Source organism: Rutidosis leptorrhynchoides, chromosome 1 (assembly GCF_046630445.1).
Source record: "Rutidosis leptorrhynchoides isolate AG116_Rl617_1_P2 chromosome 1, CSIRO_AGI_Rlap_v1, whole genome shotgun sequence".
NCBI classification, from domain to species: domain Eukaryota; kingdom Viridiplantae; phylum Streptophyta; class Magnoliopsida; order Asterales; family Asteraceae; genus Rutidosis; species Rutidosis leptorrhynchoides.
This window is the reverse complement of record NC_092333.1, coordinates 463,570,235-463,593,591: the sequence shown is the minus strand read 5'-3', so window position 1 is coordinate 463,593,591 and position 23,357 is coordinate 463,570,235. Positions and strand designations below refer to the sequence as shown.

General features: G+C 36.0%; 3 protein-coding genes across 3 annotated transcripts; all 3 read left to right on the top strand.

Annotated features, from left to right (window-relative positions):
* Positions 1–561: 561 nt before the first annotated feature.
* LOC139874361 (uncharacterized) lies at positions 562–5,308 on the top strand. Its single transcript, XM_071861806.1, has 10 exons — positions 562–712; positions 825–876; positions 1,971–2,037; positions 2,187–2,373; positions 3,127–3,215; positions 3,359–3,459; positions 3,683–3,835; positions 3,999–4,215; positions 4,643–4,840; positions 5,042–5,308. The coding sequence occupies exons 1-10, from the start codon at positions 699–701 to the stop codon at positions 5,056–5,058; spliced, it is 1,095 nt and encodes a 364-aa protein (XP_071717907.1). The 5' UTR covers positions 562–698; the 3' UTR covers positions 5,059–5,308.
* Positions 5,309–8,763: 3,455 nt separating this feature from the next.
* On the top strand, positions 8,764–9,463 carry LOC139904315 (uncharacterized). The gene is made up of 2 exons (XM_071886252.1): positions 8,764–9,108; positions 9,167–9,463. Exons 1-2 carry the CDS (start codon positions 8,764–8,766, stop codon positions 9,461–9,463), a joined length of 642 nt encoding a protein of 213 aa, XP_071742353.1.
* A 2,550-nt stretch (positions 9,464–12,013) lies between these two features.
* Positions 12,014–15,088, top strand: LOC139904295 (uncharacterized). The gene is made up of 3 exons (XM_071886235.1): positions 12,014–13,166; positions 13,593–14,002; positions 14,072–15,088. The coding sequence occupies exons 1-3, from the start codon at positions 12,014–12,016 to the stop codon at positions 15,086–15,088; spliced, it is 2,580 nt and encodes an 859-aa protein (XP_071742336.1).
* The last annotated feature ends 8,269 nt before the right edge of the window (positions 15,089–23,357 follow it).

Below are 23,357 nucleotides of genomic sequence, written 5' to 3'. Positions count from 1 at the left end.
TAAAAAAAAATTCAATCACATGTGATTGGATTTAAAGGTTTTAACACAAATTTACTGAAATTTGTCATTTTACTAAAAAAAAAAATTCAATCACATGTGATTAGATTTCGCATGCAGAATCACATGTGATTTACTGCATGTCAAATCCAATCACATGTGATTGAAAAAAAAATTTCGAAAAAAATATTTTCAAAAAAAAATTTCGAAAAAAAATTAAAATTTTTTTTTTTTTTTTGAAATTTTTTTTTCGAATTTTTTTTTTCAATTACATGTGATTATTACGCCACGTGTCGCACTCTGATTGGTTTCTTGGATCTCAACTTAAAAGTTTGTCTCATTTGAATATTTCTCTTCAATACTAATGTTTTCGATACAAATGTTATCAATAATAAAAGTTTTTTTTTATTGTAATTGTATTATACATTTGATAAATATCAATATTAAAATTATTGACCACTAATCTATACAAATATCATGCAACGCACGGGCTCATAAATGCAAGTGCTTATTAAAACCCGTATAGATACATACAACAAAAAAATTGACCGGGCGACCTAAACAAACATTTAGGTTAGGATTTTCCCCTTTTCCTCTTTCTAACATTTAGGTTAGATTTCCACCACATAAAAAAAAAAACCCTAGAATCAATCGACAATAGCGGCGAATCTCTTCCTCAATCAAATAAACTTTTATTCAGCATGAAAACTCGCGGGTATACTAATCAATAAAACTATTTTGTTACTCTCATATTAATTTGTATATATCCAAATCTGAATCTTTCAATTGTTTACGGTTGATTGTAATTTTGTTGTTTTGAAATATAGTGGCTTATCCAGGAAGCGTAGTTCTTATAGCAATGAGTTTATCCTCAAATTGGTAAGCCTTCTTCGTGTTGTATTAATTTCATGGATAATAATTTTGTTTATGTTATTATTATTATTATGCTTATCATCATCATCATCATCATCATCGTAATCATCATATACGTTATAAAGTTTGTGTTTACCATTTATCTGCTTGATTTGGTCTAGGGTTATTGATGGTTTCCAACCAGCATCTGTTTTAAAGTCTTAATTTCTCATTTACAATACGCGGATGACAAAATTTTTAATAAGCATAATTTTAGTGATCTGATGAAGCTCCTCAAATGCTTCGAGAATGTGTCGGGTCTCAAAATTAATTACCATAAAAGTTCATTATTCGGATTAGGGGTGGTAAAAGAAGAAGTTAAAAATTTGGCCAATAAAGTGGGTTGTAAAGTTGGTGGAATTCCCCTTTTCTCACGTAGGTCTTCCTATTGGCCGGAATATGAATAGGGTGGAAACCCGTGATTGATAAGTTTAACTCAAAACTCACAGGATTGGAAGGCTCGAACGGTTTCAATTAAATAATTGTTCTATTAAGCTTTTCTATTAATATTTAATATATAGTAGAGATAGAGATTATTATTATAATTATAATTATAATTATAATTATAATTATAATTATAATTATGCTTATCATCATCATCATCATCATCATCATCATCATTGTAATCATCATATATGTTTTAAAGTTTGTGTTCACCATTTATCTGTCTGATTTGGTCTAGGGTTATTTGATTGTTTCCAACTAGCATCTGTTTTAGTTTTATTCAGCCTCATGAATCCTAAAAGTTTCAGCCTAAAAAGAAACAAGCTCCGTTGAAGTGTCAATATTCCATAGTTGGTGTATACAACAATAAAGGTCTTTCTAAGTTTGTTAACTGTTTTGTTGTTGTTTTTCGGCGATGTCTTGTAAAGGTTATCCCTTCTTTGTGTGCACTCATAGAAAGTTGACTGTTTGCTATGTTTTATTCCCTTGAGCAATTTAAAGATTTAAATTCCAGCATATGCGTTCCTGATTTTGTTTTATTCCCTTTAACAAAGGAGTTAAATTCCAGTATATGATGGCTTATCTTTCATGATTCTCTGATGGCATTGATAAATTAGGTGAACAAGGTAACTGCAGAAAAGGCTGAAAAAAAAAGAGACAAAAAAAGAGACAGGATGATTTTTGGTATGATTTTCCTTTCTAATCGATCAACCTAGTCTTATTGATTGATTGCCATATCACAGTTTGTAATTATAATTAATATTAGTATTAATTATTATTATTATATAATTATATATATATTGTTTTTTTTTTTTTTTTTTTTTTTTGGGTAGGGGAGGGACCTATGAAAATTCCAAGGGATTTGTATGACCTCATTAAGGAAGCGGTTCAACATAGGAGACGTTTTAAGTCACATCCAGATAACCAGAGTTATAAAGACGCTGTGCTTGGTGCTGAATATGATATTGAGGTTGTTAGTGACATGTATAAGGGAGATGATCTGCCACGTAAATGGAAATAGTATGTTTGAAATAGTATGATCTGCTCTTTGCTTGCGCAACAACTTCCACCCGGCATGCCCTCGAGTTGCCGTCCATAAGGTCTTTTGGCTCTACTTTTTGAGGCAACGACAAGCGTCGTTTTAGTGGCGTCTTGACTGCCGCTTAAAGCCTAAATTGATTTTCAGGCAGACTTTAAACCCATGAAAATTTGATTCTACCATTTTCATGGCGTTTATCTTTTATCTTTTTTTTTTTTTTTTTTTTTTTTTTTTTACATTTTATTTTTATTATTATTATTTATCTATATATTATTTATCTATATATTTATTTATTTTATTTTTACTTATCTATTTTTATTTATTTTTTTACTTTTTTTTTTTTTTTTTTTTTTTTTTTTTTTTTTTTTTTTTAAAAATAAAAAATTCTTTTTTAGCCGGAGGTCCTCACGGAAGCAATCTCTCTACCCTGGAGTAGAGAGGGGGATGAATTTTCTTTACTGTGGGTGGAGATTTCCTTTTCTTGACTCGTGGTTAAGGAAACGACTTCTCTTCTATTTTAGGGTAGAGGAAGGATTGTCTACATCTTACCTCCCCCATACCTCGCAGGCGCGGGATTGGGTATTGTTATTGTTGTTATTGTTGTTGTATATATATATATATATATATATATATAGCTTTCGAGTCTAATTGATTGATTATATATCAAATCAAGTATTTATCTTTGTAACTATTCATACATACATACAACATTATATATTACCCATTTCTTGCAGTGACCCGGACATTGCGCAGAACCTTGTAGAAAATAACCGTCTTGTTCCAGTGGAATATAAGGATACAGTTACTTATGCAAAGATAAATGGTGTGCATCTTTAATTTATTTTAATTTATTTATCTATTTTTTTTTTTTTTTTTTTTTTGCCATGTTCTTATATTTATGTACAATATTGCGCTATGGAAAAAAATTAATACCTCGTGAATGATGATAACTTAACTTGGTAACAGAACCGCCGAGGGAGATTGAGATTCCAGAAACACGTTTCGTTCACTTAAATGAGAGAGAGAAGACGATATGGCTGGATTTCAAAAAGTTCGCTAATAGGCCGGTATATATGCCTAAGATTTTCTCATCCCTTTTATTTATTTATCTATTTATTTATATCATCTACACATCTATCCCCGGGGGCTCCACACATGTTCACAGCAAGTACTTTTAATTTATTTTATATTTGCCTTTGACACCCTACACACGTGGCTCAGTTATCTTTTGGCTCCTTGTCATTTGATCTTGGGGGGAATTTACCAATGAAATTTCGTCTTCTATTGTAGCGGTACGAACTCAGAAGCAATCCTAAAAGAAAAATAAGCGATCATCATCTCCGGGGTCATGCAAATGAATTAAGGTTGCTTCAAATTGATCATCCGATGGCTATTCTTGTTGGCAACTTTGCCGTTGATACCTTCAACAAGGCCTATCAGTTGGTACGTATGTGTGGTTTCTTTAATTATCCTAGGTGGTTAGTTTTACTAATTATTATTATTATTATTATTATTATTATTATTATTATTATTATTATTATTATTATTATTATTATTATTATTATTATTATTATTAGCAAATTTATTTATTATATATGGTTGTTAGCTTGTCAACGAGAATCAACACAAGCGCATCGATCCTACCGAGTTTATCAAGTGCGAATATAAAATTAGTTTTGGGTACTTCCGCGAGTATTTCTTCTACATGACAATAAAGGCTGTTGAAAAGGGGAAGGAAGGCTTGTATGAAACTAAAGTTATATGTGATATGTTTGACGGTAACAGATCACTGAGCAGGTTTATTCTCTCTAAACCAACACCAGGTATGTGATTATTTGGTTGCTTCAAGTCTCAATAAGATAAGAAAAACATATATAGTTTTTGTAATCGTGTTTATTTACTTACTACTAACATATATAAGTAGCTAGTTTTTAACAAAATTTGCCTTTTTCTTCTTCTTCTTCTTCTTCTTCTTATATATAAAATTTCACAAAAATTGCTTGAAACTAATAAGAAATTTAAAAGGCTTTTAATTCCACCTTATTTTTTTTTTATTTTTTTATTTTTGAAAGGCTAATTCCACCTTATTTAATTAATTGATATATATATATATATATATATATATATATATATATATATATATATATATATATATATATATATTATTTTATTTATTAATTAATATTAATATATGCATCTCCTTTCTTCCATCCTATGGTCTCTTTCCGTTTGATCTTGCATCTTATAAAGAAAACACCGATGAGAGTTCATCTAAATCTGAGGATGAGGGTGATTATGAGGATTATGGTGAGGGACATAGTAGTTCATCTGAATCTGAGGATGAGGGTGATTATGTACCTGAACCTGAATTTATGTGTACCGGGATGAGGCGTAGGCTTAAGGACGCCACTTGTAAGGGTTACGACTTCATCTGCCCGTATCGGTATGGTATGTACTTGAAGGCCTTTCTTTCTTTTTTTTCTTTCTTTCTTTGTGTGTGTGTGTGTGTGTATATATATATATATATATATATATATATATATATATATATATATATATATATATATGCCTTTTATCAAGTATGTATGTATGTATGTATGTATGTATGTATGTAAGTTAGTTTAATCTAGTTTATTCTTTACTTTTCAGCATTCGAAGCTCCTTAGTTCTGCCAAGCTTGTGGTGATGTGATATGGATGGGTTTCGAAGATGGTTTTATATTTATATATCTACTTATATTATATTTTTATATATATATATATATATATATAGGGAATACTAAAGAAACCCACTTTAACCAGTATATTTTGTGTTATTCCTCACTCACGTTTTGAGGCTGTTTGAACCAGTATATTCGTGAAATTTGTGTGGTTAAGCAAGTTAACGAATGATCAACCGGTGCTTGTAGTTAAGCAAGTCAACGAATCCCGTCCATTGTATTTAATCAACTAGTGCACTTCTTAATAACTGAGCGTCAACATTCGACGGGCTTAAATCCAATTGTAAGTTGAGTACTTTTTGTTTTGATTATATATCTACTTTATTTAAGATAATGGGTCTAAACTCTAAACTAATGATTTACAAAAACCAGTTCAGTTCAAGTTCGAATCTGGTTACAACCTAATTAAATTTGGTTTAGATCCGGAAAAAAATGCCGTTATTTAAGGATCCTCTTGAACCGGTTTTTTGTCGCATTTGGTTTTGAATTTTCTTTTGGTTTCTTTTCGGATCTTATTTTTTTTTTGTTTTAATCACTAAACATGTGCGATAACATCTCGTGCAAAACAATTAGAGTCTGACTAAAGATGACATGATATATAGTATATCTTTTCACTATTCACACACATTTGTAGCCGTACAAATACTACAGGTTGAATCGACATACATAAGAGGTACTTTTGTTATTATACTACATAAAGCATGATATTCAACAACTATGAAGCTCTTTGCTTTCACAAATATGTTAGTGTTGATTGTCTGGTTGTCCGTATTTGATGCATTGTATCTAAAGTGTTTGTATGTATCGAGGATAAAAAATTGCACTTCGCTGCGGAGTAGTTTTGGTCAGTTAATGGTTGTTTAACTGTACGTTTTAAAAAATGGTTAATGGTCGTTTTTGGGTGGTTTTGTTTGATTAATTTAATATATTTAAAGGATTTTTCTAAACATAGCCCTTAGGGCTATCTTTGAGAAAATACTCAGATGCATGAGTACATCTTTTCTAGGAAGGTAGTTTTATGCAAGGTAATGAGGTGGTTATTAGCATGTTACAAGTCAATAATGCATGTCCTAGAAGTTTAAACATAATCCTTAGGACTATCTTTAGAAAAATCCATTTTTAAAAAATGGCTAACGGTTGGTTAAATAAAGGTTAAAAAAAGAAATTGAAGTAAAAAAAGTTGTAAAAAAGTAACGGAAAAAAGTTTAAAAAATAATAATATTGGCTTACTAAATTACCCACAAAGTTGGGCGTATTTACATTTACGTTATTATAAATAGTGTATGTCTTATCACAGAGAGTTTTTGTTATAAATTAATTTGTCAAAAAGTATGTATATAATATTAGTGATATTTTTATCCCAAAAAATCGGTTCGAATCCGGTTTTCTTCGGAACCAGATTAAATTTGGTTTAGATCCGGTAAAAATCCGGTTGTTTACAAGCCGTTAGATGCGAATCTTTAGAACCGTTCTTCGTTGGATCCGGTTTTGGATTTTCTTTCGGTTTCTTTTCGGATCTTTTTTTTTATATATGTCACCACCAGACTATACATGTGGGATAACATCTTGTTTAAAACAATTTGAGTTTGTCTAAAAGATGAGATAGATGATATATAGTATCTTTTCGCTCATCAAACACACTTGTACAATCGTACCCATAGAGATACTACAGTTTCAATTGATAACCATAAGGAGATACTTCTTTCTTATATATTATATAAGAAAATTTTAATACATCAGTCTTTTTAAAAATTTCTAGCTGTCAAAACATACACCCTTAGTCCTTAGATGCAAAATTTGTCTTTAATCTTAGCCTTTCAATAAATTTGATACGTATCTTCAAAACAAAAAACGTCACCCGTGTTTCAATTTGCAGTACAATCCTTTCTTCTAAATCATTCCTTATTTAATAACTGATCAAAAACGAATAGCAAATCAAACACGAGTCACGATGAAACCCTTACCCTTCTATAGATCGTTTTCATTTTATTTTATTTTTGCATCTATGAATATCAAGATATCACGATACATAAATGATTTTATAAATAAGAAAATAAAAAAAACTAATTCGATTTCTTGCCCTTATTCCTATAATTAATCATTCGATGTATATTACGTTTTAAAAGTATCAATGTTCTTATATTACTTGAAACACATAATGAAAATGGATCAAACCAAGCTACTAAAATTGATCAATCACAAAAAATTTCGTTGTGGAGGAGCGAATGGCGTGGGTTGAAATGTATTGTATGGCGTTATGTGCTTGGAAGGATACGGCATATAGAAAAGTAGCCGCAACGGTGGGGAGGTTTATGTTTTGTGACCACACAGCAGGCACATATATTGGGATGGCTAGGATGTGTATCTCTACGAAATTCAGAAACCTCATTGACGAAGAGGTGTCAGTGATTATTAATGGTGTGTCTTTTACGGTGAATGTGAAAGGAGTGGGGTCTTGGAGAGTAAAATAGGAAGAAGGTGATGAGGATGACACGGATTCAGAGGTTTCTTAAATCCCTTCATATTTCGATGATGGGGATAAAAAGGATAAGGTGGTTATTGATGAAGAGGATGTACACCAAGTTGCATCGCCTAGTAAGAAAAACGAAGATAAAAGGAATACAAATGAGCAGGGTAATGGGGTTAAACCTCAACAAGCAGTAGATAGTGAGCATCCTACACCCAATAATAAAGTGAACAAGGAAGATAAGGCTAAAGTTGGTGATGGTTATTCATGTGTATTTTCTAAAGAATTGGACCAAATGGCTAAGGTAGGGGCAAAAGCGGGGTTCGATGAAAATAAGATTAGAGAGTTGTTGGCTGAGTTTATCGATCAATTAGGGGTGGTGTCTAATAGTCAATGAAGCTTCTATCAGTCAATATTAGGGGGAGTAAAAAGAGGTACAAAAGGGTTTGGGTAAAGGAAATGTGTTTTGCTAATAATATTCAATTTTTGGGGATTCAAGAATCTAAACTGGTGTCATTGGAACTCTTTCGTATCAAATCAATGTGGGGTAATTATACTTTTGATTATGCATGCTCGCTTTCTAGAGTTTTTTTCAGGAGTATTGAATTCTGTTTGGGATCCTAATTTCTTTATTAAAGAACGGGTGTGGTGCGATACTAACTTTATTATTGTGAAAGAAAGTGGACTTGTTCGAATGAGGTATTCTATATGGTGAATGTTTATGGTCCAAACGACCCCGTGAAAAAACGGTTACTATGGGACAGATTGTATAATTTTATTAACTCAAATGAAGGAGAATATGTTTTTTTTGGGGACTTCAACGAAGTTAGAGAGGAAGTGGAAAGATTTGGTTCGAACTATCATGTGGACGAGGCTTTGACTTTTAATATGTTTATTGGGAATACGGGTCTGGTAGATATCCCGTTGAGTGGAAGGAGATTCACATGGGTGAATAAAGCGGCTTCCAAAATGAGTCGTATTGACCGTGTTCTCATTTCTCCCAATGTGTTTGATATTTTTACAGATTAAAAGTTATCTACCTTAACACGAGGTTACCCTGATCATTTACCATTGTTATTACAAGACTTGAAGCTTGATTTTGGTCCTTCGCCTTTCAAGTGTTTCGATTCATGGTTTCTTTATGATGATTTTGATTCGGTAGTAAGCATCGCTGCTTCAGAAGTTATGGATAATTCCAATATATCTCTTCACGAGAAGATGAAGCATGTAAAGTCAAAAATCAAAGTTTGGATTAAAGTTAAAAAAACGAACGAGAAAACTAGGAAATCGCATACTATGGATCAGATTAATAAGATCGGAACAAATGGGCAAGCAGTAGATGAGGAGATAAATGAAAGATTGAATCTGGTGCATGAATTCGATAATATTCAAAAAGTTGAAGAGTTAGATGTTATACAACAAAGCCGTATTAAATGGGATGCGGAAGGGGACGAAAACTCACGATATTTTCACTGTTTACTTAAACAACACCGTAATGATCACATGATTAAAGGGATTTCAATCAATGGGGTTTGGGTTGTTAATCCAACTCTTATTAAACAAGCATTTTTTAATTTTTTTCTCCCAGAAATTTGAGGTGCAGAATGCATGTAGGCAAGCTCCACAATTTACTCTAGATTATGTGTTGTCTTTAGAGGAAGCTAATGATATGGAAAAGGAAATAACTGAAATGGAAGTAAAAAAGGCGATATGGGATTGTGGCAGTTACAAAGAGCCGAGTTCTGACGGATTCAATTTTGCGTTTATTAAAAGATATTGGGAGATTCTTAAAGACGAGTTGGTAAAAACAGTGATAGATGCTTTTGCATTGAAGAAGATGCCCAAAAGAAGCAGGGTCCGCGTTCTTCATCACTTTAATTCCTAAGGTAAAAATTCATTCATTTATTAAAGATTATAGACCTATATCTTTAGTTGGTATTATTTACAAGGTGATTACTAAGATTATGGCGTCTAGAATTGTGAAGGTGATAGATAAAATCATTTGTAAAGAACAATCCGCTTTTATTGCGGGTCGTCAAATATTAGATGGCCCATTTATTTTGAATGAAATTCTAGAGTGGTGCAAGAAGCGAAAAGAAAAATTGATGCTCTTCAAGATTGATTTTGATAAAGCATATGGCACGGTCCATTGGGAGTTCCTTGATTTTATGCTCAATACTCTCGGGTTCGGTTCTAATTGGCGAGCATGGGTGAGAATGATTCAACAATCTTCTCGGACATCTATTCTTGTCAATGGAAGTCCCACTAACGAATTCCCGGTTCGTAGAGGTTTGAGGCAAGGTGACCCGTTAAGCCCTTTCTTGTTTTTGATTATCATGGAAGGTCTTCATTTATGCATCAAAGAGAAAATTGTTGAAGGGGCGTTTCAAGGTGTTTCAATAGGTAACAATTTAACTCCGGTTTCTCATTTATTTTATGCGGATGATGTGGTTGTTATATCTAGTTGGAATAGAGAGAACTTGGAATATTTGTTACAAATTTTGGATAACTTTCATGCATATTCTGGTTTACAAATTGATATTGCTCCATTTATACATATTTATTACGCAATATCGACCTCATTTTACTCGGTTTTGATGATCGTTGGGGCTTTAGAATTGCTTTCCTGTGCCAAAGTGTCCACTCAAGGCAAAATGTCTAACTTGGTGTAAAATTGACCAAGAAATGCTCAAAAAGTGCAAAGAATTTGACAAGTGCAGGAAACAATACCAAGAGCGCCGCACGTTGAACAGGTGCGCCGCACCTAGCCGCCAAAAGCGCCACACCTCAAGTAAGAGCGGCGCAGTCACCAACGTTTTGTCTCAATTTCTTCACAGTGAGCAGAAGCGTCGCACCTAAGGCCAAGAGCGCCGCTCCTACAGTTACAAGAGCGCCGCACCTAAGTCAACAACGCCGCACCAAAGCAAGCCAAGAGCGCCGCACCTGTGCTAAGAGCGCCGCACCTACCTGTGCTAAGAGCGCCGCACCTACTTCAAGAGCGGCGCTCCTGTCGCTGTTTCAACCCATTTTGCTCACCACTATAAATAGAATAAGATGGGTCATTTCAAGAGAGAGCTGCAGTTTTCACTCCGAAAAACACACACTAAACCCTAATTTTATCATCCATTAGAGTTTAAAGGTTAATTGGAGGAATCAAGCTCAAGTTTCATCTTCATTAGTGCTAGATCTATCTTTATTCATCAAATTGGGTTGTAATCTTAACTTTAATCTTTCTAGTTTTGAATCAATTAGTTGTAATCTTTACTTAATCTTCATTTAAGTTTAATCTTTGCTTGTAATCTTTGTTTTTCATCATCTATCTTTGAATTTTAGCCTGTAATCATTAACAATGGTGTTTATTGAAGTTTTCATGATTATTGTTAGTGTAATCTTTTCTATGAGTAGCTAAATCACTTGTGTTTGCTTATCTATGAATCTTTAATGCATGATGTGCCCTTAATCTATTGAATGGAAGTTGTTTTTGAATGAAAATACATGAGCTAGTGTTATTGAGTTAGCCATGAGGTCCATTGCTATGTTTGATATTGGTTTTACTTTGATTACATGGATTGAGTAGCTCCTTAAGTGATTTTGGTAGTGAATCAATTTATGCTTCAACACCTTTGGTGATCTAGACAACTAGAATAGGAATTTCAAGTGATTGTGTTTCTAGGCTAGGTTGGTTTTCAATTGACCTTTGTTCATCATAGTGGTGTTTGACTATCTTAGGTGACTTTGATAGTTGGTTTTAAGTGATTTTAACCCTGACATAATCTCAATAATCAACTCATACATTACTTGATCTAGTGTTGCTAAGCTTATGTGAATTCGCAAGGTAAAATTGGATTAAGAATATTTACTAGTTCAAACAACTTAAGTGATAACAATTTGGGGAAAACAAGGGCCATCTAAGCATCAAGAGGATTAGATAAGTGAACACTCTTCATCATATTGATTACTTCTCGTTACTTGTTACTTGTTTAGTTTAGTTTGTTAATTGCAAATTTAGGTAATTAGTCAAATCTCTCGCAAACCCCCCAATCAAAACAAAACCCCTAGGATAACTATTAGTTCCAAATACATAATCTAAGCCGCTCTCTCAGGACGAACTTGATAAGAATACTTGCATTAAGTACTATAGCAACCGGGTTTTTAAGTGCTCGATAGATTGTGCGTGCTTTTTGTGTTATTTGAATCTTGTATAAATTTGGGAAGTTATGTATGGTATATTCACGTCACGTCACACTTTCTTGGCGCCGCTGCCGGGGAGCGGTTAGCTAAGTTAGTTTGTGTATTTGGTGTAAGCTTTTAGTTATTCGATCCTTTTGTAAGGATTCGTCCTTACAAAAGTTACTTTTATTGTCTTTTATTTATTATTTTGTATTGGATAATCACTTGTGTTTTTGTTGTCTTGAAGGATTAGGTCTATTGGTGTATGATAAGAAGGTCCCGCAAGGATCAAGATTTCACACAACCATTTTCCGATCCGGAGAAACACATACACGGGGTTTATATGCGTAGAGAAAAATGGGAATTAAGGAAGAATTTTGAGGTTTTGCCATTCGGTTTGATAGAAATGGACGGAGAAGAAGAGGGTAATCTAAATGGTGTTCCTCCACCGGGTGTTAATGAAGTAGTTGCAAATGATCCAAATGACACTCCGATGTGGAATGTTAGAATGGTGGCACAAACGGTTGTGCCTTCGGCCATCACAAAACCACCAATCACGGCGGAAAATTGGAAGATCGAGTGTAACTTTTTCACAATGTTCAAGGATAGACTTTTTCGCGGGCTTATAGATGAAAACCCTTTTGATCACATGCAATATTTTAACGATATTTGTGATATCTACAAAAACAAGGATGTCACCGAGGATGCTTTTAAGCTAAGAGCATTCCCATTCACGCTTGATGGGGAAGCTAAGGCTTGGTTAAGGAACTTGCCATCGGATTCTATTAGATCTTTTCAAGATTTGAATGAAGCATTTATTAATCACTTTTTCCCACCTTCAAAGGTGGAGCGTTTAAGAATGGAAATTAATGGGTTCACGCAAAGGGGAGATGAGTCTTTGTATGATGCGTGGGTGCGTTTCAAGAAGTTATTAAGAGCTTGCCCACCGCATGGTTTAACCAAGAAGGAGTACATCAATACGTTCTACCGGGGTACCAATTTTCAAACGAAGCAATACCTTGATTCATCTTCGGGTGGAGTGTTTATGTACAATTCTCCCAATGCGGCCGAAAAGTTACTAGAGGACATCGCGGTTAATACATATGAATGGGCACCTTCACCAAGAGATTTGGCGAGAAAGAATGTGGCTCAAGTGGAGAGTGAAGATGGGCAAGTTACCTTGGCAAACTTGAATAACCAATTTCAATTATATGGGAAAGAATTGAAAAAGATACAACAAACACTAGTGGCTATGCAAGTAGGTTGTCAAAGGTGTGAAGGACCACACCTCACCAAAAATTTTCCCCAAGTTAATCAATGTACCCACATTGACTTGGATGACATTCCTATGAATTCGGAAGCTCATGTAAACTTTGTGAGCAACCAAAATTTTCAAAGAGGGGGAACTTCGAACCAAGGCAACAACTCTTATCAATCGAACAATAGCTACTACAATCCTAACCAAAAACAAGTATCATTCAACACTCAATCCAATACACCTCCCGGATTCTCCAACCAAAACCGAAACCAAGGATATAATTCCAACTATAACCAAAACCGCCAAAATAACTTCCAATCCCACAACCAACAAAGTTACAACAACCAATCTTACAACCCAAATTACCAAGGAAACCAAAGTTATCAAAACCAAGGTTATAGTCAACCTCAAAATAACCAAGGTTACAATCAACAACCGCAACAAACTCAACCAAATAACCAAGCTTCACAACCTTCTAAAAGTCTAGAGGAACTTATGCAAACTTATATCAAGAAGGTGGAATCGACCGAAGCGCTATTATTAAAGGAAAATGAGTTCTTAAAGCAATAAATTCGGCACAACCAAGCCTCATTCCAAAATCTTGAGAGCACCGTGGGGAGACTTTCAAGTCAAGTTGCCGAAAGACCTCAAGGAACCTTACCATGCAACACTCAAGTTAACCCAAGCACCAATTATAACAACCACCGGAATAATCAAAATAACAACACCACCACTAGAGTTATTCCAATAGAAAGCAACACTACCAATCAAAATGCCAACCAAGCAAGCTCTTCAAATCCTAACAACAATTATGCTCAAGTGAATTCTATTTCTTCAACGGAAGAGGAGGGGGGAATCGAATCTCCTCAAGTCTTTGCAATTGACCTTGATGAAGGAGAGTTTGATTTGGACGGAGCTTTAGACATGGATACCATGGATCTTGGTGTGTTCAAGTTTTCGGATGATTCGACCGAGGCGGAATTCATTCCCTTTCAAGTAAAAAGTGTTATGACAATGGAAACTACCGGGTTGATATGCAAGAGTCTAGAGGGTGAATTGAAGTAGGTTGAATTGGGTGACTTGGAGAAAAGTGATACGGTAGAAAGCATCTTGGATATTAAAGCACAAAGCTCGAGCGTTGAGGTACTCAAGCCATCAATTGAAGGAAACAAGAAAACACCCGTATCCAAACCTCAAACATTACCTCCTACACATATAAAGGATGTGGATTGTAAGTTGACCCAAGATGAAAACCGTAATATTTATGTCAAACTTCCCTTGGCGGAAGTGCTTGAAAACATGCCCAATTATGGGAAATTCTTGAAAGCACTTATGGCCAAGAAGGGAGAAGTTGAACAAGCATCCACCACTTTCTTGCTTAAGGAGTGTGATGGAATTTTGAAAAAGCAAAACCTACCAACTAAAATGGGCGATCCCGGACAATTTTTAATACCATGCAAAGTAAACGGGTCGGAACCATTTACTTCATTAGCCGACTCGGGGGCTAGCATAAATTTCATGCCCCTATCCATTTATAAAAAGCTTGGCCTAGGAGACCTTTCACCCACCAAAATGGGAGTGAAATTAATTGACCAATCAATTAACCCAAGTGTGGGGATCGCCGAAGACCTAATTGTTAAAGTTGGGAGCATGGAATTTCCAACCGACTTTGTAATTGTTGATATAAAGGAAGACCCGGTTGTACCCCTTGTATTAGGGAGGCCATTCTTGGCAACCACGGGTTCTTTCACGGGTTCTTTCTTTGACTTTAGAACCAGAAAGTTGACCCTTAGAGACAAAGGGAAATGCGTAAGCATTAAGAGCAAAAGTGTTAAGTTACCAACAAAACCTTTGACCACACCACAAGTTGTTGCTAGTGTGCAATGTGCTACTAGCCCAAAACTAGTTGGTTCACCAACTAGAAGTGGTGGTTTGTTAGTCTCAAGTAAGCTTAATCATAGAAATAACGCTATTGACAAATCGATACGGAAATTATATGGTCAAATTCATCATGTCTCATCTCAAAAGGATGAGAAGTTGAGAAAATGTTTAGTTTCAAACTTGTCAAAGCAGGAAAAATGAAAGCTTGAGGAATTGATCAAGGAAACCAAGGCGATTAATGATTGGATAATGTTGGTAATCAATGAAAGTGAAAAAGGTAACGGTTCACTTAGCTCAAGGGGTGGAGAGGTATACCACCCCGGAGTTAGCTAAGATCCACGTGGAAGTTGAGTCGGGTGATAGACTCGTTAAACAATTTCCACAATCTTGTTTATAGCTTTCTTTAATTGCATTGCATATAGGATTGTATTATATTTCTTTTTAGTAGTCATCATGCATTTAGATAAATTTCGTGCACTTTGTTAAAATGGAAAAATCCAAAAATAGTTTGTTAACATGGTCAAAATTTACTTAAAAAGAAGGAAATGCTGCTTCAGGCCCAAGTGCGGCGCACCTGGGGAAGGTGCGGCGCTCTTACCACTCAAGAGCGACGCTTCTGACTCAGGAGCGACGCTTTTTCATATGGTTTTGGAACAATTTTTGATCAGTAGCCAAGAGCGCCGCTCTCACCTCCAGGAGCGACGCTCTTGCTTGTCCAGGAGCGACGCTCTTAGTCTAACTGCGGCGCTTTTGGTGCAGGCAGGTGCGGCGCACCTGACCCAGGTGCGGCGCTCTTGCATCTGGTACTTAAACAATTTTAAACGGCCAAAACCCCATTTTTTCACACCCAACTCACTTTTTCTCTCAAATAGCGGCGCAATTACAACCCTAATCACCAAAATTCGACCCAATACTTCAAATTACATACATTTTCTTGCAAATCTTCATCATTTAACATGGGAAAAGTAAGAATCTTTCATTCTAATTCGTTCTTTAACATGATTTGAGTGATTTTTACAATTTTTTTCTTTATGCTTAATTAGTAGATTATGCTTGAATAATGATGTTAATGTTCAATTTGTTGATGATTCTAGACTACATTGTTGTTGATTAACGTGTTTTGCATGATTTGTTACAACGATTTCAACTTTGAATTTCTAGGGTTCATCCAATTTGGGGTTTTAAAATTCGAACCAAATTAATGTGTTAGGTGTTGATATTGTTGCTTAATTGATAGTCTACCATGATAATCTTGCTTTGAATCCAACTTTTATGCTTGTATGATTTGATATTGCAAATTAGGGTTCATGAGCTAGGGTTTTGACTTAGTTTGACTAATTCGGGTTGTGGTTTTTGTTAATGTGCCTGCTTGCGGTATATTGTTATCATAGCATGTAAAGTTGAAAAGATTTAATGATTACTCTTGTCTTAGTCAAATTTTTCACTAATTAGGCTTTGACTAGGGTTGACTTTTTGAAACTTTTTCATGTTGACTAGTTTGACCAAGAGGAGCTTAATAGATAAATACAATGCATGCTTAGCTTATGATACCACATGTTGTTAACGAATCTTTTGCATGAGCTAAATGTACAACTTTTTATAAGAATGTGGAAGTTTACTAAGTTGTTGCCCATGTTTGATCTCACTTGTTGTCATGACTTAATGCACTTGTTTTATTCATATTTGCTATTCACGCACATACCTTATATGATGGAACTAATTGTGAATTTTGAAAATCAACTTGGGAATTGTGGCATAAGATTGAAATTGAATTGTTATGAGCTAACTTGTATTTCTCCACAATGTTTTTCTTTGTTGCTTTGACATGCAGACTAATGTTCCAACACAATCACATGGCGGCTCAGGTAGCGGGAAGCGTCAAAAGATTATTGGGGTTAAGGGAAGGGGCAAAAGGCCCGCACAAGAAGTTGCAGACGCTGAGGATGAGGAAATGCCTCAGGTCTCCGAGGATGTTCAGAGGCTCTCTACGGACCCTTGGTTGCAAGCAATCTTAATTAACCCACGCTTCAGGGATGGTTTGACTATTAGGCTCAAAGATAAATTCTATGTTGGGAAAATGATTGATTGGACACTTTTAGACGAGGGTGGTTTCACGAATGAGATAGAAAAACTTTTTGAGGTTGAGTATGAACATATGAAGATCAATCCATGGGTCCCAATTTTAAGGTACAATGAGCCCATTTACCCTGTCCCTACCCTAGAGTTCGCCTCAACTTTAATTGTGAACTTCCATGTGTCAAGCATCACCGATCCAAGCTACATGAACTTCCAACTGGGGGAAAACAAAGATCCATGAGCATGCTTCAATTTATTCGAGCCTTAGAAATTTATTCAGAGTTTAGGAATTCCGATGACCTTTGGGAATACCTTTCAATATGCCACATTCCAGTCCTCAACCCCGAAAACTTTAACTATCCTACGTCCTGGAATGAAATCAGTAGTGGAGTTTTTGGCCCGGGCAAAACCGTGGCCAACACCCTTAGGAACCACGACTTTAGGACTATAGCTAGTTTTATCGCAAACACCGTCAACTACCGCTACAATAGCAACGAGAAGATGTCTTACCTTGATATTTGGCTTACTCACCAAATCTTTAAAAAGACACACATCCATGTCCCTCACGTAATTAACGACTATCTCTTTGACAAAACGGGGACAAAAGAGAAAAAGGGTACGGTTGGAGGTGTGTTTGTGACCAAGATTGCTAAGAGTTTAAGGATTGATCTTTCAAGGTTCACACCCATGAAAATGAATCAATTTAGCTATTCGGATTTCAAAGGGGGGAAAATTCTTAAGCGGGATATGAACAAAAATATGAGGAAATGGTTTAATTATGGTAGAGGCGAGGAAGAAGCGGAGGAAAGGGCTAGACGTGAAAGCATGCGGTCTCAAGGTCAAGGTAGTAGTGTTTCGAGTGAGTATGATCCCGAATGGATTGCAAACCAATTTGAGCAAATCAACATCAACCAACAAAATCAGGCATACGAGGCGACCTATAATTTTTCGGGGCTCCGTGCGGTTTCACAATGGCAAGTCCATTGTAGTCAACTTAGCCATGCGGACCCAAATGCCCCACAACCATTTGTCCCCACGTATGACCCGTATGATCAACAACACCCGCAATCTCAACCGTTTATTGACTATGACCCAAACGAGGCGTATAGGAGGGCCGAGGAGTTTGCTTACTTTGAAAGCTTGAGGAACCAACAACCACAAGATCCAAATCAACAAACCATGCCGCCAAACTACTATGACTACCCGAATCCGGACCAAGCCGGAAGTTCTTACTCCGGAGGGTATAGTTGGTGGTAAATTCTATGGTTGTGTTCTAGCTCTCTTAACTCTTGTTTCGGTAAAAACTTATGGTGTTTGTTTGTTGGTGCAACTTTTTATTTAACTCGTTGGTTTGTAATAATCATGGGCGGACGGTTTGGGAGGAGACTTGAACAAATGTTTGAATGTCTTGGCGTGTTTGAAAACTATTTTGATTGTGGTTGAATGATCGAATTTGAATCCGGAGGGTATGTGATTCCCGGATAAAACAATTTTAATTTGGTGATGGTTTGTAATAATTAAGCACTATTCTAGGAACATGACGTTTATCTATGAATGTTTGTGTTTGATATCACTTGTTTATTCGAATTGTGCATGCATGTGGTGGTTATCATTGTTGTTATTTTGTGTTTGTGGTGATTATCGTTTGCTTGTGATATTGGTGACATAAATTGTTTGGTTGTGTGAATCGTCATGGAGATAGTTTTTGGTATACTTGCTTGATATTTTTGGATTATTGTGGGTTTATTGTGGGCGCTCATACTCACCCGAGTATAGCCCCACACATTTTTGTACCTTGTGAGCATACTTCAAATTGTAGGGAATGCCATATTCACTTGGCTCCTTCTTTTGGCTCAACTAAGGGTGCAACAACATGCAAGCAAATTTGGTGATTAAGTTTCTCGAATGGTGACGACAAAGATCGATTGATCTACTCCGGTTTTTATTTTCTCTTCTCTTCTATATTCTATTTCGAAATGCCCCTCAATTTTCTAAAAATTCTTTCGTTTAATACAACGAGGGCATTGCATCAAACTAAATGTAGGGGGAAGAGTAAATCTCGGGTCATTTTGAACTTTTTCGAGTTGAACTTATCACATACGCTCTATAAATGCTAAAACTTGCATTGTTGATCAATTTTTGGAACAAGTTTTTAACCATTACATTAACCAACATCATAAACATCTAAAACGGTTAAAACTTGTGAAAGATTTTAAACTTTTTGGAAAAAGTAAAGTCTTTTTCCATTGTGCTTCAAATCTTTGGGGAAGTAAAGTCTTCCTTTATATTGGCAATTGTAACACCACGTGGAAGTAAAGTCTTTCACTTTCATGAGATTTTGTGCTTCAAATGTTAAACATCAAAAGAAAAAAATCAAATTTGTGCTTGAAAGTTAAAGTCTTTCATGCACATTGCTTCAAAAACCAAGTGTTTAAAGCTTCGTGCCTTAGCACTCCCGGATGACTCAAGTCCATCCATCTTGGTAGGGAGTAAAGTCTCCCGAATTTCGTACTACTTGGTGTGGGACACTTTCTAATCCACACCATTTCATATTGACATTGGTTGTTTCATCATTTCAAGATGGCTCAACCGATGTATCATACCGAGGGAAGAGGAGCCACCGTGCTTCAACGTGTGCTATCTTCTTGATGAAGAGCAATGGCTTCGTGCTAGTGTTGCTAGACAACACAACCCATAGCCAAAAGCTATGGCACCTTGTTGAGATTTCAACTAACGGAAAGGTAGTAGCTACTTCCTACCTTTTCTTAAAATAAGCATAAAAGCTTGTTATGTGGGAAGTAGAAAAATCAAACACTTGGAAGTAAAGTCTTCCAAGTAATCTCGGGTACCAACCTTGAAAGTAAAGTCTTTCAAGTTAAGTTTTTGTTCCAAACTTGGGAGTTAAAGTCTCCCAAGTAAAGTTGTCTCATTTAGGGAGTAAAGTCTCTCTAACCGAGTGTTAAAGGTTTCATCTTTATCACTCGAGTGTGGTTCATACCCGCTCGTCAAGGAATTCAATTCCGCCCAAAAAAAATTTGGAATTGATGGATCTCTTATTTTGGCCACGTGGGGCCCCAATTCCACGAACCTCCTTCAATGCTTTCGCCCTACTATGAGAGAAACCATAGAGTTGTGATAGAAAGCTTGATGAGTGCCGTTCATCCTATGCCCGGATCGACCATAAAGATAGGGGTAACCAGTCCTCTACGCTTTGGCGCACCCACCTTAACCCTAAACTTGGAATTGACGGTATCATATTTTGGAATTGACAAAAAGTTAGGTGTTTTGGGGGCATGGAGGTGGAAGAGGGATAGCCATCGCGGGGTTGATTGAAGGATCATATTTTTCGGGGCGTGTGCTTATTACTTGAAAGAATTCTTGGCGAACGGTAATTTTGATGATCTCTCATGACCCATTCCTAATTTGGGTACATTTTGTGATCTTTATGGTGATCTAAGCTTGTTGTCTATATTTCATATCACCTTGTTTGTATAGTGGTGAATGTGCTTATTTTGTGAATAGCGTTGATTTTTGGCTTGATTGATGGCTATCCCGCGAATCCTACATTATTGGTCAAGGTCAAGGAGGTCAAGGTGTTTATTGTAATAATCCTAAGGCTTGATGATTTAGTGTTTGATGGCCTCTTAGGTGATGTAGATTGATCTTGACCGGGGAATGATTGTTTCGGGTAGACCTAGGTATGAATTGTTGATTGATTTGGTGGTAATTGAAGACTATGGAGACGTTAATTCATGCTCAAGCCACTAGTAGAAGGAGACGAATAGGAGAATGCTTAGTCCTCGGCAATATTAAGAAGGTCTTGGAGTTCATGTTAGCCAACTAGTGCTCATTCTAAGAAGGTATCACTTATTGCCTACATTGCACTTTGGCTCTAATCATTAATCGTTTATTTGCTCCAAGCCTTGTTCTATTGATTTGCTTGCTTGAGGACAAGCAAGGTTCAAATGTAGGGGGTTTGATATTGCTCCATTTATACATATTTATTACGCAATATCGACCTCATTTTACTCGGTTTTGATGATCGTTGGGGCTTTAGAATTGCTTTCCTGTGCCAAAGTGTCCACTCAAGGCAAAATGCCTAACTTGGTGTAAAATTGACCAAGAAATGCTCAAAAAGTGCAAAGAATTTGACAAGTGCAGGAAACAGTACCAAGAGCGCCGCACCTTGAACAGGTGCGCCGCACCTAGTCGCCAAAAGCGCCGCACCTCAAGTAAGAGCGGCGCAGTCACCAACGTTTTGTCTCAATTTCTTCACAGTGAGCAGAAGCGTTGCACCTAAGGCCAAGAGCGCCGCTCCTACAGTTACAAGAGCGCCGCACCTAAGTCAACAACGCCGCACCAAAGCAAGCCAAGAGCGCCGCACCTGTGCTAAGAGCGCCACACCTACCTGTGCTAAGAGCGCCGCACCTACTTCAAGAGCGGCGCTCCTGTCGCTGTTTCAACCCATTTTGCTCACCACTATAAATAGAATAAGATGGGTCATTTCAAGAGAGAGCTGCAGTTTCGACTCCGAAAAACACACACTAAACCCTAATTTCATCATCCATTAGAGTTTAAAGGTTAATTGGAGGAATCAAGCTCAAGTTTCATCTTCATTAGTGCTAGATCTATCTTTATTCATCAAATTGGGTTGTAATCTTAACTTTAATCTTTCTAATTTTGAATCAATTAGTTGTAATCTGTACTTAATCTTCATTTAAGTTTAATCTTTGCTTGTAATCTTTGTTTTTCATCATCTATCTTTGAATCTTAGCTTGTAATCATTAACAATGGTGTTTATTGAAGTTTTCATGATTATTGTTAGTGTAATCTTTGCTATGAGTAGCTAAATCACTTGTGTTTGCTTATCTATGAATCTTTAATGCATGATGTGCCCTTAATCTATTGAATGGAAGTTGTTTTTGAATGAAAATACATGAGCTAGTGTTATTGAGTTAGCCATGAGGTCCATTGCTATGTTTGATATTGGTTTTACTTTGATTACATGGATTGAGTAGCTCCTTAAGTGATTTTGGTAGTGAATCAATTTATGCTTCAACACCTTTGGTGATCTAGACAACTAGAATAGGAATTTCAAGTGATTGTGTTTCTAGGCTAGGTTGGTTTTCAATTGACCTTTGTTCATCATAGTGGTGTTTGACTATCTTAGGTGACTTTGATAGTTGAAGGGTTTTAAGTGATTTTAACCCGGGCATAATCTCAATAATCAACTCATACATTACTTGATCTAGTGTTGCTAAGCTTATGTGAATTCGCAAGGTAAATTTGGATTAAGAATATTTACTAGTTCAAACAACTTAAGTGATAACAATTTGGGGCAAACAAGGGCCATCTAAGCATAAAGAGGATTAGATAAGTGAACACTCTTCATCATATTGATTACTTCTCGTTACTTGTTACTTGTTACTTGTTACTTGTTACTTGTTTAGTTTAGTTTGTTAATTACAAATTTAGGTAATTAGTCAAATCTCTCGCAAACCCCCCAATCAAAACAAAACCCCTAGGATAACTATTAGTTCCAAATACATAATCTAAGCCGCTCTCTCAGGACGAACTTGATAAGAATACTTGCATTAAGTACTATAGCAACCGGGTTTTTAAGTGCTCGATAGATTGTGCGTGCTTTTTGTGATATTTGAATCTTGTATAAATTTGGGAAGTTATGTATGGTATATTCACGCCACGTCACAAATTAATATGAATAAGTCCACCTTACATGGTATGGGAGTTAATGATATGGAAATTGATATGCTCGTGGCTAGAGCAGGCTGTTCTAAAGGCGTAATGCCTTTCATGTATTTGGGGATCCCGTTGGGCGCATCGATGAAACGTATTTCTAGTTGTCGGGTTTTATCGAAAAATTTAAAAAGAGGTTAGCGGGATGGCAAGCTAATTTGTTATCAATTGGTGGTCGATCAACATTAGTGAAAACGGTTCTAGGGTCGCTGGCCATATATTACTTTTCCATATAGTCGGTGAAAAACAATATCGAAAGCATGAGTTCTTCTTTTTTGGGGGTAGTTCAGAATTTAATAAAAAGATGCACTGGACACGGTGGGATCAAGTCTTGGCCTCTTGTGAAAATGGAGGTCTTGGTATTGGCGGTAGTCGTTCGTTTAACTATGCTCTATTACTAAAATAGCTATGGTATTTTTTTGCGGTACCGGAGTAGAAATGGGCATGTGTAATACGGGCTATATATGGTATAGATGGTGGGATGAGAGGAGATTTAAAAGGGACTGGCTCATGGCCTACTATTGTCAAGTTATTTCAGAAGCTTAAAATAGAAGGTAAGTTACCATCTAATGTTTTAAGAGTAAGCGTGGGGGATGGTAAAGACACTCGATTTTGTTATGATAATTGGTTAGGAGAT

What these genes read in the sequence shown, in the direction of transcription:
- LOC139874361 (XM_071861806.1), top strand. An exon ending in AAGAGACAGGATGATTTTTG is followed by an intron (nt 2,038 to 2,186) that starts GTATGATTTTCC and finishes TTTTTTGGGTAG; the next exon opens with GGGAGGGACCTATGAAAATT. An exon ending in TACTTATGCAAAGATAAATG is followed by an intron (nt 3,216 to 3,358) that starts GTGTGCATCTTT and finishes ACTTGGTAACAG; the next exon opens with AACCGCCGAGGGAGATTGAG.
- LOC139904315 (XM_071886252.1), top strand. Translation starts at nt 8,764, where the DNA reads ATGGATAATTCCAATATATCTCTTCACGAGAAGATGAAGCATGTAAAG. An exon ending in AAGGGATTTCAATCAATGGG is followed by an intron (nt 9,109 to 9,166) that starts GTTTGGGTTGTT and finishes TTTTTCTCCCAG; the next exon opens with AAATTTGAGGTGCAGAATGC.
- LOC139904295 (XM_071886235.1), top strand. Translation starts at nt 12,014, where the DNA reads ATGATAAGAAGGTCCCGCAAGGATCAAGATTTCACACAACCATTTTCC. An exon ending in AGGGGGAACTTCGAACCAAG is followed by an intron (nt 13,167 to 13,592) that starts GCAACAACTCTT and finishes GGCACAACCAAG; the next exon opens with CCTCATTCCAAAATCTTGAG. An exon ending in CGGAATTCATTCCCTTTCAA is followed by an intron (nt 14,003 to 14,071) that starts GTAAAAAGTGTT and finishes GAATTGAAGTAG; the next exon opens with GTTGAATTGGGTGACTTGGA.